Genomic DNA, 14,319 nt, shown 5'->3' on the forward strand with positions numbered 1-14,319 from the left:
GCAGGAGCTTGACACTCCCAGGAACATCATGACTCTCCACACATCATTCATTCCTTGATTTACCAGATATTCAGCATGTTTCTGAGAATGAGCATTTCAGCTTCACGCGTCATTATCTCCTTCCAGTCGGTGGCGTGCAGGTGTCCTGTTACAAGATGTTGAACAGCCTTTACGCTCTTGGAATCAGCAACAGCATCCACATGGAGGGGTATTGTTATCAGTCACCCATTTTTTAATCTTTTATTCTTCAGTAGTGGTAGTGGATGAACTAATCTTTATCCAGGCAGAGGTCAGCAGCAGGAGCATGTCTGGCAGCCCTGACTGGGGCGTTTCCTGTCTGCTTCCTCGAGCCAACTCTAAACCAAAACAATCCCTGGTCCATCTACAACACCATGACTGCTGCCCAGTTAAAAGGTACTGCGCTGATGCTGTAAGGGGTTTGCTCTTTTGATCTTCAGCACCATCAGTAAACTGTCACCTTTTTTAGATCAGGGATTGCCACAACTGGTGGAGGACACGTGCCACCTCCTGCCCTCCTTTGAGCAGGCTTTGGAGGAAGTGGAGGAGCTGGCTGGTGCTGGTGCAGGAGCTCACCTGGCCCACTACATCCATGTTGCAGAGGTCACCTTGCCCATGTTGTGCAGCTATGTTTCCCACTGGTGGTGTTGGGGCCCCGAGGTCCAGCCAGAGGCCACGGTCATCACCTCCGTCACTCCTCACCATGCTAATGACCTGCTAAGCCACATCCTCCGCATCATCCACAACCATGCGGGTGCTAGCCAGGGTGACTGGATGAAACGGCTTGCAGGTATTCTGATCATAAATGATGTGCTGGTTTTATTGTGCTCGAAGCTCCTGAAATTAACAGCTGACATATTTTTTTTAGCTTTTTGCCAGCCGATCATGTGCAAAGCCCACACTGAGCTGCTGAAGAGCCGCTTCCTGCCACTGATGGAGAAGATGAGGAAGAGGACAGAATACGTACTGCTCGAGGAGGAGCGTTTAAAACAAGCAGGCAGCTTTACCTCCGAAGCAGAGCTGCAGTTAGAGGAGAAGCACAAAGTCCTGGTCCAAGACCTCTACGCCTTCTATCCTCTCCTCATTCAGTTTGTTGATTTTAATCGGTAAGACTCCAACAGAAGCACTTTGGGTTAAAACAGCAAATCTTTAAGGAGGATCCTCAAGGTTTTACACAGTTAATTCAAAATAAAATAATTATTTTTCTACTTTTTATATTCCCTTTGTCCTAATTAGTTGGCATCTGAAGTCCTTGAGAAACATTTAGTTAACAGCATATTATGAATGTTGTTTTTATCTTTGTACTTTTGAGAAAAAAAATAAAACCATGGAGACTCAGATCAGCAGCCACTGGGTAGGGTTTAAAGACTTAAAAGGGCTTCAGCTGGGCATTTAGGTTTTTATTTGTTGTTGGATTCGGTTTGAATAAATTCAGTGATGTTTCAGAGCCAGATGGCTGAAAGAGCCGGTCCCCGAGGCAGAGCAGCTGTTCAGCATGGTGGCAGAGGTCTTTACATTCTGGGCCGGATCTCATGTAAGGACACACAATGCTTATTTTTTTTAGATTTTTGTTTCTTATTCAAGCTTCTAGTGTATACAGTATCTCCATGAATCATACACACTCTTCTCATTTTCCCATAACAGCGTTTCAGATGGGAGGAGCAGAATTATGTGGTCCAAAACGAAATCAACAACTTGGCCTTCTTGGTCTCCGATGACAAAATGTTAGAGGTGGTTATAACGCACAAACTCATATCCAAGAGTGCAACTTTGATCTGCTGTTTGAGCATAAAAGACAAAACCTTCATGGCTCCTTTACATTCAGTTTGACCATGAAAGGAGGAAGATGAAGAGGAAGGGAGATCGTTATTCTGCACACACCTCTCTCATCGTGGCTGCCACGAAGAGACTGGTTCCTTTGGGACTCAGGGTTTGTTTTCCCGGCGACCAGAATCTTATCGTGTTGGCTAAAAACGGCTTCTCCCAGGTTGGTAGGAAACATAAACATATAAGATCCCTCTCTTTAAAACGTCCTTTGTTAAGTTATGATTCTCTTGGAAGGCTGGGCTGAATAATGCATGGCCACATTTGACACCAGAAGGCTGATCATTGTTGACAATTCTTTGCTCTTCACAGAAAAACACAGAAGATGGGATTAGAGAGCAGATTTACAGCTCCCTTATAGACCTTAAGCGTCATGTAGGTACTATACACTTCATCACACGTTTGTTATGAAAATTATTCAAGAATAACTTCAGATCACATTTTCATCGACCAAATTCACAGAAAAATGTTTTCTACTTGTTTGTTTTTTTCGTACAATCGGTCGCTCTGAGTTGCACATGCAGGCTAAAAGTGAAAACCTTCTTCTTCTCGGGTCAAAAAAAAAAGCCGCAGAGATCTATGTCACACTGAAAATTAACATTCATGGACTCACCCATGTTGGCTCACGACCAGGGAAGGCTGTTGTTGGTTTAACGTCCAGGAGAGAGCAGAGCATCCCAGCTAGCAGAAGCTAACTGTTAGCATTAGCAACTCCACAACAAAAGGGCACAACCCCTTCAGGCTTGTTTTAGCTGTAGAAATAAAACATCAACGTTGCAAAGCAAACAGAGTGAGTGGTAGAGTTGTGTTACTGTTAGCCAATCAGATGCGAGATGTCCAAATATCAGGAAATAAGACTCCAAATCCTGCCATGTTCTGCTTTCCTTACCTCCTGCTCATGCCTACTCCCTGAACAGGAGCACCAGAGCTTGTTTTCCCACAGACACTGGCTCACAATGCATTGATTTATACCAGAGACAACTGGAAATGTATGGAAATAAAACAAGTGACCTTGTACTTTAACCCTCCCACTGTCCTAATGGGTGACCCCACAAGGAAAGTTGACCATTGAGCAGGGTTGATGGTTTATCCCTTGAGGTCCACGTGGCAGGGGTGAGATGGTGCTCACTGCCACATGGACCCAAGGGATAAACCATCAACCCTGCAGAATGGTCAACTTTCCTTGCAGGGTCACACCCATTAGGACGGGGGGGGGGGGGGGGGGGGGGGAGATAAACTAGATCTGACATATTTAAACACATTAGCTGTATGAATCATTTCAGATCCTCATTGAAAATGTGTGTTTTGAATTTTTCAATCTAACTTTTCTCTGCGCTTTGAGGCCCTTCTGCATATTTATGCACAGCAGAGTACATTTACCATTTAATTTCTGCAGCAAGTGTCTGGTATATTAAACTGGGAAATGCTCTCGCAGCCTGTAAAACCCAAAGCTGTCGTTTTATTTAATTTGTCAAGGTCTCATTGTTCACCAGAGACACATATGTGACAAACCCCAAGCACAGTGTGCAAGCCTCATTTTCACATCTGTAATCAAGAGATAAAATGTTGTATCACAATGCTCATTTTACTTAAAATGTTCTTGTTTTTTTCTCTGTTTATTGGTGTTTGTAAATTTTTTTTTCTTTTCTTTTCTAATTTGAAATCTATAAACCAGAGTGATCCAGTTGCCTTCCATTTGGAACAAAAGAAACTAATGCAGCATTTCTGTTGTTCTGTTTGAAGGCATCAAGCAGCGTCAAGCAGGAGATTGCTAATGCACAGCGTCAAACACAGCTTGGGGCTCTTGCCGACACACAAAGAACCGTGGACAGGATTCTAGAAATAGCTCGAGTCCTTTATTACCTGGATCAGGTGGGCTTTACGACTATAAAAAAGAAAAATGATTAAGACTCTGAGCGCCTCCTTGGCCTCTGTAAATACAGTGACATTGAGTGCATCCGTCCTGCTCCGTGATTGGACGGAGCACAGAGAATTGTGTTTGTTCAGTGAAGAGAAGAGAAGTGAACTAAAGATAGTGGTAAGTGTTGTTGAGCGGTCTCCCTCATCATTCAGCTCCACCGAGGTAATTATCTTTCTCTGACGTTTGTTGCGATGTTTTTCTGTTTACCTGCCTGATCACTGTTTCGCTTCACTCCTGATTGACTTCAAGAGCTGGAGGCCCGATTTGATCTCAGACGTCTCCTGTCTGTTCTTTTGTTGGGCTCAAAGTTCAAAAGTCAGTAAATGATTTTATGTAACTCCAGAAAAACTCCACATGGGTTTTCAGGCAAACAGACTCTAAAGCAAGCTCGTGGCTAATTAAATTATCACAATCTTCATCAATAAGCTCAACCCAAAGAAGGAGAAAAAGAAGGAGCAGTGTCTCGTATAGTGAGAACCTTTCTTGCTATATATAAATCTCCTTTTAATGAGAACTTTTCTCATAATAACACATAATTGCAGTGAGATCATTTCTAGAAATAACATGTTTAATATTAATGGTGGCATAGCGTATAACGGTAAAACACCGTGTGATGTTTGAATCTCGTCTTAAGGAAGGAGATGGAGTCAGAGAGAGCCTCTAAGAGGAATATATTCCTCCAGACTTCAGGCAAGTCATCCTCCACTTTAAAATCAATGGGGAAAACAGCCCTCACATGGATTCTTGTCCCTGCAAGTTCAACTTTACAGCTGAGGTACAGCTGTCCAAGTAAAGTTGACTTCCTCTTTTCACACTTAAAATTTTTTCCATAATAAATGAGAAGCATAAAAGATTTGTCCTGATATTACATTAGACATGCGGGCCTATCAGTCAGGGTACACCCTGGACAGAGAGCCAGTCCAACGCAGGGCAACACAGAGACACACAGGTCAAACAATCACACACACTCACACCTAAGGACAATCTGGACAGACCAATCAACCCAACAGTCATGTTTTTGGACTGTGGGAGGAAGCCGGAGTGCCCAGAGAGAACCCACGCATGCACAGGGAGAACATGCAAACTCCATGCAGAAAGATCCCAGGCCGGGAAGCGAACCCAGGACCTTCTTGCTGCAAGGCAACAGCTCAAACCACTGCGCCACTGCACAGCCACAGCTCTGACATTCATTTAACAATACATCCAAATTACAGACATTTTCTCTCTCTTGAGCTACCAACTATGCTATGTGTTAGCTAAATCCTACATGTGATGGTGTATTGTCTGTGAAACAAAGAGTATTTATGTAGAAGAACTTGTCGAATTTAAAACCAAGCCATTGTTTTTCCGTTTGAAAATCTTTCAGGATGAATATAAATAGTAATGTTTGTTTTATATGATTAAATCCGATATTTCCACTCGATTCCAATTTTATGAAAATCGTGTGGTCTGACCCAACTTTCGATCACGTGATCGGATCGGAGCATCCCTAGTTGTTACCACAAGAAAGTTTCTCATGGAAAAAGATATCATATTGTAACAAGCAATGTTCTTGTTATAACGAGACACTGCTCCCATATTTTTTCCTCGCACTGACACCAATATGCTTCCATACATTATATATTGTAAGTTTTTAGGAATCCGGAAGCTCACGTGGATCTCAAATGTCTTCTGATTTGTAGATAGAGCATCCACAGAGAAGTAAACACCCTCTACGGCACACCGTGTTATCTAAACAGAGGAAACGGGCAGTGGTGGCCTGTCTGAAAATGACACCCCTTTACAACCTACCTCGGTAAAAAGACCCTGATTTCATCACAACACCCGCCCTCCTGCCCTCACATTTCTTCAGCATTTCTTCTCCCCCCTTCAGGCACAGAGCTGTCAACCTGTTCCTCCAAGGCTACAGCAAGTCCTGGATTTCCACAGAAAATCACAACTTTGAGGAGGTGCTTGTGGAGGATTTAGCTGTAAGTGTAAAAGGAGGCTATGTATGTGAATGCTAAATAGACTCGTATTTGTTATTTGTTGCTACTTGTTTTGCTCTCCAGGTATAGTCTTGGGGATGATATTTACAACAACATGCTACTTTTGCTTTTATGTTCATGCAGTTGCTATTTGATAAGGAGTGTTTGGTTTAACATGGATGTCTTTAAGCTGCATTTACTCATAAAACGATGTTGCTGCCTCCTGTATATTATTGAATGAGCACTCACATTGTTTCGCCCTCTGTCTTTGGTCTGCAGAAAGGTGGAGTGATAAAGCTGTGTGGGGGTAACAAAGGGGAGGTGAAGGATGTGGGAGAAGGTGCAAAGCCCATCGATCCACTCCTACAGCTCATTAGACTCTTTAGTCGAAGCGCCCTGACCGAAAGCAGGTGAGTGTTTGCCAGAAGAGATCACATACAATACAAACAGCAGTCTGATTTTATTACTGGTCAGGTTCAACCCACAGAACATTAAAACCAAATAAAAAAAATCTTTTCATTCTATGTTTTTGACCATTTTTATCTTTTAAAGCCTGAAATTTTATGCTGTGTGTTGTGTTTTTCCCCAGTAAGCATGACGATTACATACTCTATCAGTCCTACGCTGCTGTTATGGCTAAGGTAAGCTTGTCCAAAGACGATCTAATTAAACTTTTTAATATTTTCACATCATTTACAGAATCAAAATGTATATGTTACAGTTTTAGTAGCCATAGCACTCTTTGGTTTGACACATAAGGCATCAGATGTACATATATTTGTTGGGGTTATTAGGAGCGAACAATTAGTAAGCTTCAACTTACTTTTGGATTCTTCAATAAATTCTGTAAATATGTAAATATTTACTGATTTATTAATTAATTAAGATATTCTTAGATATACGGGGCACCATTCCCCTTTAACCGGGGAAAAATTGAATCCAAAACTCTTATCAGTCTTTCTTGAAGTTCGTAGAATCCTTGGAGCAGAGACTTCTCTTCGACACAACAAAGCTACTGGAGACGAAAATCTGAATTGTATAACGTTTAATTAACAATTTGTCAAATGAATAGACAGTGGCATAAATGAATAATAACCATGTGATATGATCGAAGATGGATGTGTTTGTGTGTGATGGAGGATGTATGAATGGGGTCCTTTGTTCTCGCAAAGGAGTAGTGTGTGTGTGCGTGTGTATGGATTCAAAATGGAGTCTTGAATACAAGATGGCTGACCCCTTTGTCTGGCTAAAGTGTGGGTGGCAACTTGCACTTTAACTTCCAAGGCACTTAGAATCATCAGTAACTTAACCTTAAATCACTCAAAACATTTCAAAGGATCATGAAACAACACAAAAGATTAATCACGAATAATATCTTTTAGTTTAACCACGTGGCCAAGCAGAAAACATTTAAAGATACCAAACAATGATCAATAAGCAGTTTATTCTTTCACAATGACCCGACGGACGAATTGGGAGCGAAAGAGGAAGACACGAAGCTACTTTTAAGCAATAGCGCGGTTTTATTGCTTATTCTGGACTATAGAGGAAACGGGAGAAGAAAAGGAGAGAGAGAAATGAGTTTTCTGATCACCAGAGCAGCAAGGCGTCCCCAGCTGTTTGATTTGACGGTTCTCCGTGTTTCCCTGCAGTTTTCAGCGTCATCCGTCGGTTTGATGCTTTCTCCGTTGTTTGGCGTTCTCCGGGAGTGTTTCTCCACGGGCTGGACACAAAGAGAACGAAGTTTCTTTTGTGCTGAGTTTGACAACTTACAGCGTCTCTGAGAGCTGGATGGAGCTCCGCTCGTTCCCAGTCAGGTCCCGATGGAGTTGGAGTGTAGTTTCCAGCAGTACCGTGGGCTCAACTTGGGCACTTAGAGCTTCCGCGTGCTCAAGTTGTCGGAGCGTTCGACAAGCGTGTCCTTACCGCCAGGTATCCTGGGCAAAAGAACGAGGTTTCTTTGTCTCATTCATGATTTATAGTCTTTGAAGTCGCGGGAAAGCTATCCAAGCTCCCGCCTCCTGCAGATCGTGTTTCTGGTATTAGGCGGTGACGTCATCACAATGCTTCCGTGTGCAAAGCATCATGGGAAATGAAGTTTCTTGGCGCTGATGTGATTATTTGCTTTTCAGAGCAATTTAAGCACAGTCATTTTGGAGAAAATCACTGCATAGTAATTTCCTCATGAGGTTAGACCCTCAACATTCCCCCTTTTGGTTTCGGGGATCGCGCCCAAAGCTCGATCGTCGGAAGCACAGATGGGTTTGTTCCTCATGAACGTAGGTCGACTTGATTGTCGGAAGCACAGGTGGGTTTGTCCCTTAGGACGTTGGTCTCCTTGGACGCCTTTGTCTTTGGTCTTTGTCTTAGATCCTGGCGCCTTTGGTCTTTGATCCTGGTCAGGCACAAAGAGGATAGGAAACGGGATAGTCCCCAACGCGCATAACGAGAAGAAGCCACTCACGCAGGTGGTACGCAATGATGATGTCGTCCATGCGAGAGGTAGTAGTGTAGAAGGAGGAAGGTCAGTGGGCGGTTAACTCCACGAGGGGACACAAAGGCATCTCACCGCCGGCCATACAGTTCAGTTTATGGAGCACGCGGTGATGTACGAGGTCCATAGTTCGCAAACGCGCATTGACCTATGTGGTCCCAAGATTCCCCCCTTTTTGGTCCAAAGGGTGGATCAGGACAGTCTTTGGGCTAAAACAAGGACCATAAAACTAAGAGGTACTACAATGTGCTGGTGCGTCAGACAGAGTCATTGACAGACTGAGTTGGGCCGGCACATAACCACTAGTTAATATGTGACCAAGTAAGAAACAAAAATACAGAAAACCCCAAAAAAAAAAACATATAACATTCAAGAAAATTCATAACAACCTTGAGGTCTCATAAAATACATTCTTAGGTCATACATTCAGTGTGTAGCTTATAAAGAATGTGACATACTGCAACACTCAGATAAATATGTGAGGTAGACTAAAATGAGAACTACTGTTAGGGTTACAGAATAACAAAGAAAATGTTGCTCACCCCCTTTAGACAGGTGTGGTACATTCGCGCTTGGAGTCTCCCCGAACGCAGTTACGAGGCACACCGTAGGTGAGCAAGTGCATCTTATCTTGGAGTTTCTTAACACGCCTGTAGGCGGAATAAGCAATCACGGCCGTGATGAGCCATCCCATCCCCAGGGCGACCAATGTGCAGATTAAGGTGGTATAATCTGTGTCAATGTAGCGTCTTGGGCGTCAAAGTAAGTTCACGCGGGGTTTGTGTGAACTTAACAAATTTGGTTCCTTCAATCAGTAATTGTTGGTCAATTTCTAAATCGAAGGCAAAGTTATAACCCTGGAAAGCGTCCATGATCTCAATCTCCGAATCATGCTGTTCGAGGTTGAGGTGATGGAGTGCCAGGTTTCTAGTTCAAAGTGGAAATGCCTACCGTCCTTTCAAATACCAATGTTAAGCATCGACTTAAAGAGCAAGTAACGTCTAAATTAACTTTTTTTTGCTGATGAACTGTATAAATGAGTGTCTAATAGTGTTTTAAATGTGTGTATTCATTATTTTAGCATTTTGGTGCATTTTCTTAAAAAATTAAAAATTCTGCCTAAATACCACAGTATAGCTCCACCTTCAGCTTAAAACATAGAATTTGACTCATTTTGAATAAATTTTAGCCAATGGCTAAAGAGTAAGATACTACGTAATCCAGTAGAGTACTACGTAGCAGCTCTGTGTCAACGTTATAAAAGCATCGGGAGTCTCGGCCACGCCTTGTGGCGAGTTGGGAGTTGGATTTGCATGAGAGTGTAGGAGGCTAGCCGTAGTTCAGCATTAGCATATAGCATTAGCATATCCTAGTCTTTAGCATAGCTTTTAGTGTTATACATACTTATTTAGTGTTAGCTTGGCTGTTGGATATTGTAGTTTAGTTACTGTTTGGCTGTTAGTGTAATTAGGAAAGTAGTTCGGGTTTAGTGCTCCATATCGTGTTAGCATGGTGAGATGGTGTAGTGTAGTATGGTTGCGGAGCTCTGTCGGGTTGCACTCCTTTCCGCTGGACTTAGAAATTAGGCGCCAGTGGTTGCGTGTCTGGAAAAGATTCAGCTCCCGCCTGGTGCTGTAGTTTGCAACCAGCATTTTACCCGCGATTCTGCACGTCTCCGTTCCAAGAGGGAGGCTGTGCCCACCGTGGCTCTTCCTCGATTTAGATGCAGCCCACCGACTCTGCTCCCCCACCATGACGGGCTACAGTCTGAGGTGAGTAAGCTAAATGAAAGTTTTAACATCTTCTAAAGACAATTTCCTACCTAAATGCAAAGTTTGAGAGACGTGGTTCACTCCATTTAGCTAATATCAGTCTGCACTGCCTTCGGGCTATTTTGTCAAGTTCACAAAATGTGGAACGGGATGTAAGGGTAGAATCAGCGGCAAATCGGAACATATCTCGAAGCCCTGGCCGACAAAACGGTCCACATGACTGTCAGGCTCAGAGAAAATTCGGGTTGTTTTTGTGTCAGTCGGTAATTCAGCAACAGTGACTCTAAACTGACGCAGCACTAGTTGACAGACAGCATTACAGCGTGAAATCCAGCACAGCACGACCCGGTTCCGTGAGGAATTCTGTTCAGGAGGTCGCATTTCAGGGTCTCCACATCATATGTGACTGACTTTTACTTTATAATAACATCACACACTAGGAATGTTATAAAGCGCCTATATGGGACAGTTTCTTTTGTATTTTATCTGACTTTATAAACATCAATGTGCTTCTATTTTTTTTCAGGCTAAATCTACCCAAGACACTGGCTGTAAGACTGATTTAGTAATCTGCAAGAATGCACTTGTCCAGGCTGACGTGGTGTTACCCGTAGCAAAGGTGAATTATTTTTAATAATCTTCTATGTAAACATTTTATTACCTTCTAGTTTTAATTTGTTTTACAGATTGTTACAAGTGATTTTATGCTCTTTTAAACATTTATAAATGTGCTGCTTCTTTGTTTTTATAGAGCTCACAGCCTCAGTGTCTTGTGACACAGGGACCATGACAGAAATTCATCTTCCAGAAGGTCCCAGAGCATCCACACCTCCTGAAAAGACCACGGTGTGAGGTGTCTGCTGTTGATTCCAGCTTCCACCTCAGTGACAGTGCAAGCTCAGTGAACTGTTCAAGGTAAAAAAAAATTAAAACATTTCTGAATTTTTAAGATATTAACAATTAAATAAGTATGTGATTACATCATGAAGGAGGCTACTGATTCTGGCCCTGTGACACTTGGTGGTCACCACCAGGTGGTGACGTGTGAGCTGATTCACCTGGTAAATAACTTTTAAATTAAATATTTTGTTTTTGCTATCAAAAGTAAATTAACTAATAACCTGCATTACTGCAGGACACTCAGCAAAATATGGACTCTACACCATGAGGCAGGCACACGTTAATACTCAATAAGAGCACATAAGGTAAGCAACACCACATATTATTTTTATTACTGTACACTGTCCTGGATTTGTTTTCTTTCTGCATGATTTGTTTTCTTTCTGCATCTCATCATTAGCCTGGCTGATCACCTGATAACTCCTGTCATCTGGTTATGACAGCATGAGGATGTCCTCACACACCTGTAACCTACCAGCTCATCTGGCAGAATAGAGAGAGAAGAGACAACACCACATCTCCTGTTCCTGGAAAGCCTTCAGCCATCCTTTGATGACTGAGAACCTCCATCAGCTCTGTCTCCTGTCTGCCTACAATTCTTATAATAAATATTGTGTTTGACAAGTTTTTTGTGCTGCCAAATATCTCATTTTGATTCCAGTTTTGATATTTTAATGGATATTTATAAATTACATTAATTGAATTATCACATTGTCGCATGTTTAACTAGCTCTATTGTGATGAATTAAACTAGCACCTCACTGTTAAAAGCTCGTTTTAATTTCAAGCATGTTTAAGTATTTATGGACATGAACAAAAACAGGAAATATATAAATTGAGATTTATTTAATTAATATAACAAATAAGGGGGAAAGAGTCATTGAAAGGCACATTCTTCTGGAAGCTCCTGATCCCGACGACATCAGCAGGAGACCAGCTGCAGACACCAGAGGATCACCTGCAACCAAGAGCAGCTAGTATCAGTAAATAAATAATGAAATCAGGGCAGTTTTAATGGGCTGAACACATTACAGAATAATTTTCTCATGGGATATTTTCATAACTTTATGCAGCAGACTAGCTTGAGCCCAGATCTCATGGAGAGCTGCTATCCAGCACGTTTCAGTGGATTTTCCTGCTTTAACAGGTTAGATAAGCTGTTAAGCAGCTCAGCTGTTTGTTGCTGATTAAAACCAGGTGTGTTGATGCAGATAAATCTCTAAAACATGCTGAATACTAGCTTTTTAGGGCCATGGAGACAAACCCTGCAGCTAATCCAATGCTATGGCTAACGGCTACTTACGTTCAGAGATGGGTCTGTTGGGTCGGTTCCAGTAATTTCAGGCAACTCACAAGCTCAAAACAATAAGGCTCATGTCCGCTTGTCTCCTCCAAATAGACTTGGTCCCTTTCTTCTCGAGTGTCTGGGTAAGGAGGGGGAGAAACGTCCTCCACTTCTAATGACTGCTCAGAGTGAAGGGAGCTAGCATCGTCTAGTTAGCCGTCTCTTCGTCACTGCCACGGCTCCGCCCTCTCGGTCCTCCAGGCAACGCCTACTAATGTTGCAGTTTTCAAAATTGATACGTGGGTGGGGTAAGACTCTGAGGCACACTTGACATGCACTTTAAACCTATAGATGTGAGATGTCACAATTATGGGAACATGTAACAGGAAACCGAGTTCTAATTTTTCTGCATCAACGTGAATGGGAATTGCACTACCTAGGCTGTACGCTAGGTGGATTTGTGAAAGGTGCACAGTAGAGGGGTAGCAGCTGTCAAGCTAACTTTGAGCAGGTCCAGTGGTACCAAGTACGGGGAAATACGACTTTCAACCAAGCTGTCCAGCGTGGAACTTACTTCCCTGAGCAGGTCCTACATCAAATCTCTCACCACTCGTGTGTACACAATATCCTGAGGTATGGTTTCAGACAAAGTCTTGATTGCACGTAGAGATTCATTAATCAGAGCCTAGTGTAGGTACCAGAGTACCCTGTAAGGTTTTAGTAGGTACATCCTGTTAGCGGTCTAGGAAGGAGTTTCTCTTGGTTAGTGAAAGTGACGGCGGGGGGGGGGGGGGGGGGCTTGTTCTTTGTCGGTTAGTACATGTTAGTGGGTTAAACGTGCACTTTCCTCCCTTTTCCATTTCCATACATAGAACTATGTAGAGACTACGTCTACCTCCTGCGGGGAGTCTGGTCTCTGTACCCGCGGGGATGGTTTGACGTAGGGTTTGATTTGGTTTGCATGCACCCATTTGTAGACAGGCTCCTGTCTTGCTTTGGTGATGCGTAACCTGTATGCAACTGGAGAGAGTTTTGCCACGATCTCAAATGGTCCTGACCAGCAGGGCAGGAACTTCTTAGCTCTGCCTGCTGGTTGGGCGAACCGAAAGTAGAATACTTTGTCACCCACCTCGTATTCGCGGCTGGTTGTCTTTTGGTCGTAGTAGGCTTTAGCGCCTTCTACGTTGGTCTCCAGTTTCTTCTGAGCGTGCGCGAACGTAGCTCTGAGGTGTGTTTTCAAGTCTGCCACATACTGATGAGCGGTATAGGCAGTGGCAACACTGACATCCTCTGGGTGATACAGGAGGTGCAGTGGTAGAGTCATCAGTCTGCCGGTCATCATCTCAAAGGGCGTAACCCCCGTGGATCGCTGGGGAGTGGACCGTATGGCCATCAGGACCAGAGGGAGCTTAACGTCCCAGTCCTTCCCAGTGGAGCAGACGTACTTTTTGAGCATAGAGACGACCGTGCGGTTCATCCGTTCGACCTGTCCGGATGACTGTGGGTGATAGGGGAGGTGGAATCTCACTTCCACTCCCAGAAGTTCAAACAGGGACGTCATTACACTGGATGTGAAATGAGTTCCTCGGTCAGAGTCAATGCAGAGTGGAAGTCCCCATCGACTGAAAACGTGGTTAATCAGCAGTACAGCGGTTGTGACGGCTGTATCGTTTGGTGCTGGAAGGCACTCAACCCACTTTGTGAAACTGCAAGTTACAGTTAGCATATATTTGTTTCCTCTTGCCGCTTTGGGAACCGGTCCAACCCAGTCGATCTGCAGGTGGGACCAAGGGAAGGTTATTCCCCTGCGTTGCAGTGGTGCTCTAGCAAGCGGCTGGGAGGGTTGAAACTGGGAACAGATGAGGCAGCCTTGGACATAGCTGTGTACGTCCTTGGACATCGATGGCCAATATGCTACTTCTGTCAGTGACGCGAGGGTAGCGTTTGCGCCGCGGTGACCTCCAACCGGAGTGTCGTGGGCGTAGGCAAGCATCACTCCTCTGTGGTCGAGTGGAACAACCCAGCGCGGCAGGCTGTGATCGTCACGCATGTAAACTAACAAATCGTTTTGTAGTTTCAGGTGCGCGAGTTGACGATGCAGGGTTACCAAATCTCGGCTTGCGCCAGTAGGTGGTGAC

At 43.6% G+C, this 14,319-nt stretch overlaps 1 protein-coding gene and 2 long non-coding RNA genes across 5 annotated transcripts in view; 2 read left to right on the plus strand and 1 right to left on the minus strand.

Moving 5' to 3' along the window:
- Positions 1–14,319, plus strand: part of ryr2b (ryanodine receptor 2b (cardiac)) — a 109,104-nt gene that overhangs the window by 59,846 nt on the left and 34,939 nt on the right. For both annotated transcript variants that reach the window (XM_070542008.1, XM_070542009.1), the window contains exons 67-79: positions 127–208; positions 284–414; positions 488–808; positions 887–1,124; positions 1,465–1,552; positions 1,663–1,749; positions 1,844–2,005; positions 2,155–2,217; positions 3,586–3,714; positions 5,446–5,558; positions 5,637–5,733; positions 6,010–6,140; positions 6,320–6,371. In XM_070542008.1, the coding sequence (XP_070398109.1) occupies positions 127–208; positions 284–414; positions 488–808; positions 887–1,124; positions 1,465–1,552; positions 1,663–1,749; positions 1,844–2,005; positions 2,155–2,217; positions 3,586–3,714; positions 5,446–5,558; positions 5,637–5,733; positions 6,010–6,140; positions 6,320–6,371 (1,694 nt within the window). The remainder of the gene's footprint in view (positions 1–126; positions 209–283; positions 415–487; positions 809–886; positions 1,125–1,464; positions 1,553–1,662; positions 1,750–1,843; positions 2,006–2,154; positions 2,218–3,585; positions 3,715–5,445; positions 5,559–5,636; positions 5,734–6,009; positions 6,141–6,319; positions 6,372–14,319) is intronic.
- On the plus strand, positions 10,177–11,524 carry LOC139061981 (uncharacterized). Of its 2 annotated transcripts, XR_011515593.1 has the most exons (3): positions 10,177–10,615; positions 10,748–11,201; positions 11,297–11,524. It is a non-coding gene; the product is annotated as an uncharacterized lncRNA (long non-coding RNA). The 2 variants fall into 2 exon arrangements; XR_011515592.1 differs by lacking the exon at positions 10,177–10,615 and having other exon boundaries at positions 10,629–11,201.
- Positions 11,661–12,963, minus strand: LOC139061982 (uncharacterized). Its single transcript, XR_011515594.1, has 2 exons — positions 12,200–12,963; positions 11,661–11,854 (listed from the first exon to the last, which is right to left on the minus strand). It is a non-coding gene; the product is annotated as an uncharacterized lncRNA (long non-coding RNA).

This window comes from Nothobranchius furzeri, chromosome 12 (assembly GCF_043380555.1).
Source record: "Nothobranchius furzeri strain GRZ-AD chromosome 12, NfurGRZ-RIMD1, whole genome shotgun sequence".
NCBI classification, from domain to species: Eukaryota; Metazoa; Chordata; class Actinopteri; order Cyprinodontiformes; family Nothobranchiidae; genus Nothobranchius; species Nothobranchius furzeri.